A 3,012-nucleotide genomic window follows, 5' to 3' on the forward strand; every position below is an offset into this window, starting at 1 on the left:
TTGAACCTTATAATAAGGGGCCGCCTCTTTACAGATTTGCATGCCTTTTCTACTCAACTTGATTTTTTTTTTATAAATTTAATCTAATTTAGAAGTGTCTCTTCAGAATCCAGGTAACAGATGAATAAATATCTTTGTTTATAGCCTAAAACCAATCTAACCATCTTTAATTCTCTTCGAAAACAGGCTCCCCCACTTTTCGAAGCTCTTTTCATTGTGTCGTCTTTAGATTTCACATGATAATTTATGATGATCAAACGTTTTTAGAAAAGATGGGGTGGGAGAAAACACGGGAACAGAACAGAGACCCGTGAAACTCAGAACTCACGTTCGCAATTTTCTGCGATTGGATAGCTCAAATGGAAAAAAAAAAAAAATCTCATTATAATTCTCGGCACATCAGAACATATATTATTTCCTCGGATCAAAAATTCGTCTGGGTTACCATCAACCGGTCTTAATTCTGATAAGGATGATGATAATTTACTAGTATAGTCGTATTTTATGTACTTTGGTGGTCATAGTAGCATCAGTCTCTGGTTTATCTTCCATGGCTTCCCAATACCAGAGGCAGACACGCATATATATCAAGCGTCAAAGAGCGAGAATCCCAGTTGAAAATATTTGGTCTCTTTTATATGGCGAGCTTGACACTTCCACGGACCTTGATGCTTCTGACCTACACTGCTCTTTCCTCTCGTCCATCAATATCTGACTCGAACGACACTCTTGGCTACAAAAAGCTTTCTCTCCTCTGTACACAAACATAACCAAAAACAGTCACACCATAATCAAGAAATCTGAATTGATGAAACATGCTTGATTTTAAGGTTACTTTTCTGGAGGATTTTTGCAAGATAAGTACCTGTACATGTAGATGTCTTTGCCATGGAGTTTCTTTCTGCACAAGTGACATGAACTGAGGAAATCGGAGGTTGGATAAGATGGTTCTGCTTCATTTACGCTTTCTGGGTTAGTTCTTTTGGGAATACATACGTTGGTTTTGATAGTTTCATTATATTCATTTCTCCAATTCTCGCCATCACCTCCATCGTAGTAAACCTTGGTGATGGTCTTGTTAGGTAGATGACAAGTCACGTAGGTATAATCCTCCAAGCTTCCCAACTCCATTTCACTCACACCCCTGTCGTGAAACCCATCTGGGTTCTTGATTGACCGGACCGGGATCGGCTCCGATCGGGTCAAACCCGGACTACAGACGGCGGATTTCGGCAGAATCTCCCTCCCGCCTTCGCCGGACTTATTAAGAGCCACGACAATTCCCAGACCAACACCGCCAAGATCGTAACTTTTCAGCCCCCTAGGCGAGTGCATCTTGAAGCTCACGTCCAAGGGACCCCTCGGGCTGCCGGCGGTGTCCGTGAGCGCGGCGGCACGGGCGCCGGAGATCAGCAGTCCTGACAACTTGCCGATCATGGGACGAGGTCTGTTGCCCAACATACTAGGAATCGGAAGAGGAGAGTGTGGGCGTTAAGATTATGGAGAAAGGTGGGATTGGGGGCTGCCTTTATAAGAGTCGGAAGGTGTTCAATAGAATGGGTGGAGTGGGTGGACTAAGCCCCTGGTTTTGTTTGCAATTATGCGACGGAATAAAGTAAGGATTGCTAGTGAAACAGCCAGCAATTAATTCTTTAAATCGGAGTTTAGAGGGGTGATTAAAAAATAATGGTGTGATTAATTCAATCGGGATTGATTATTAGTAATTATGTGGGGAGGAGGGTGTCGTAGTCACGGTGGGGCCCGGAGGCTTAAACGATGATTGAGACAGAATGTGGGGGATCAGAACCGTTGGGAGGAGGGGGGGATAGATTCCGAGAAGAGAGGGCCGTTAGATAGGGGACACGTGGACAGTGGAGAGAGGGAGAGACTATGATTATGGGCAGCACAGAGGCCCCTGAAACGGAGAGAGAAGCCCCGCGTTTTGGCATCGAATGCGACGTGTTCGACCCCTTTCCTCTGTTTTATCAACGTCGTTTTCATCCCAAATTACTTCTGTACCCCTTTCTTTTGTCTCCTTTGCAAATTATTCTATTCTCATTTTTACTATTACATTTCCCTCTTTTCCTTTAACTTTTGTTGGGAAATTATGACTTCGTGAGTCGCCTTTTCTGATTTTGGCATTTCGCACCGGGGTTTACCTTTTCAAAATTATTATTATAATAATTATTATAATAATTTTCTATTATCACTTATTAAATAAATATATAATTTATATAAAAAATTAAATTTGTGAAAGTGATAATAGTTAAGTCTCTCTTGTCAATATTAAATATACTTATTAAAATATAATAAGCTTTAATTGTATAAGATTTTTGAAGCCTCTAGTTTGATAAATACTGATAAGAGAGACCTAACTGTCATTGCTTTCATTATTTAACAAACTTAACTTTTTATGTAAATTATATATTCATTTAATAAGTGACAATAGATAATTAACAAGTATTGTTGAGAAATTAATAAGTAAAGTTATATAATTAATAAGTAATTTGGTTGCTTTTTCTTAACATCAATTAAACAAGTCTTGTTATGATATTAACAAGTCAAGTTATGTAATTAACGAGTATTATTGCGTAATTAGCAAGTAAAATTATATGATTAATGAGTAATATAGTTCAGCTGAAGAAGTCATGGATTTGACAAGTAAATTAAGGTAATTAACAAGTCCCATTGAGGTATTAACAATGACAATTACACAATTAACGAGTAATGTAACTCTGTTGTGGGAGTCACGGATTTAACAAGGAGAGTTAAGTAATTAACAAGTTTTATTAAGGTATTAAGAAGTATAGTTACGCGATTAACAAGTAATATATTTCTGTTGCAGGAGTCGTGGAGTTAACAAGAAAGGTTAAGTAATTAACAAGTAAAATTATGCGATTAACAAATAATGTAATGATCAAGTGGCTTGAAAATAATAATTATATATAATTTTATATATTATATGATTGAATAGGTGAGTGGCTTAGTGGTTTAAAATTTTTTTATAAACCA

The 3,012-nt window shown here is 37.9% G+C and overlaps 1 protein-coding gene across 1 annotated transcript; it reads right to left on the minus strand.

Annotated features, from left to right (window-relative positions):
- Nucleotides 1–360: 360 nt before the first annotated feature.
- On the minus strand, nt 361–1,534 carry LOC129307998 (FCS-Like Zinc finger 13). The gene is made up of 2 exons (XM_054948953.1): nt 866–1,534; nt 361–754 (listed from the first exon to the last, which is right to left on the minus strand). Exons 1-2 carry the CDS (start codon nt 1,459–1,461, stop codon nt 595–597), a joined length of 756 nt encoding a protein of 251 aa, XP_054804928.1. The 5' UTR covers nt 1,462–1,534; the 3' UTR covers nt 361–594.
- Nucleotides 1,535–3,012: the final 1,478 nt, after the last annotated feature.

Source organism: Prosopis cineraria, unplaced genomic scaffold (assembly GCF_029017545.1).
Source record: "Prosopis cineraria cultivar Desert tree isolate PC_DT_omini unplaced genomic scaffold, ASM2901754v1 PC4, whole genome shotgun sequence".
Classification (NCBI taxonomy): domain Eukaryota; kingdom Viridiplantae; phylum Streptophyta; class Magnoliopsida; order Fabales; family Fabaceae; genus Prosopis; species Prosopis cineraria.

Coding starts and splice junctions, on each gene's coding strand:
- LOC129307998 (XM_054948953.1), bottom strand. CDS start 1,461: ATGTTGGGCAACAGACCTCGTCCCATGATCGGCAAGTTGTCAGGACTG. Junction 755..865: donor AAAGACATCTACATGTACAG/GTACTTATCTTG, acceptor GTTTGTGTACAG/AGGAGAGAAAGCTTTTTGTA.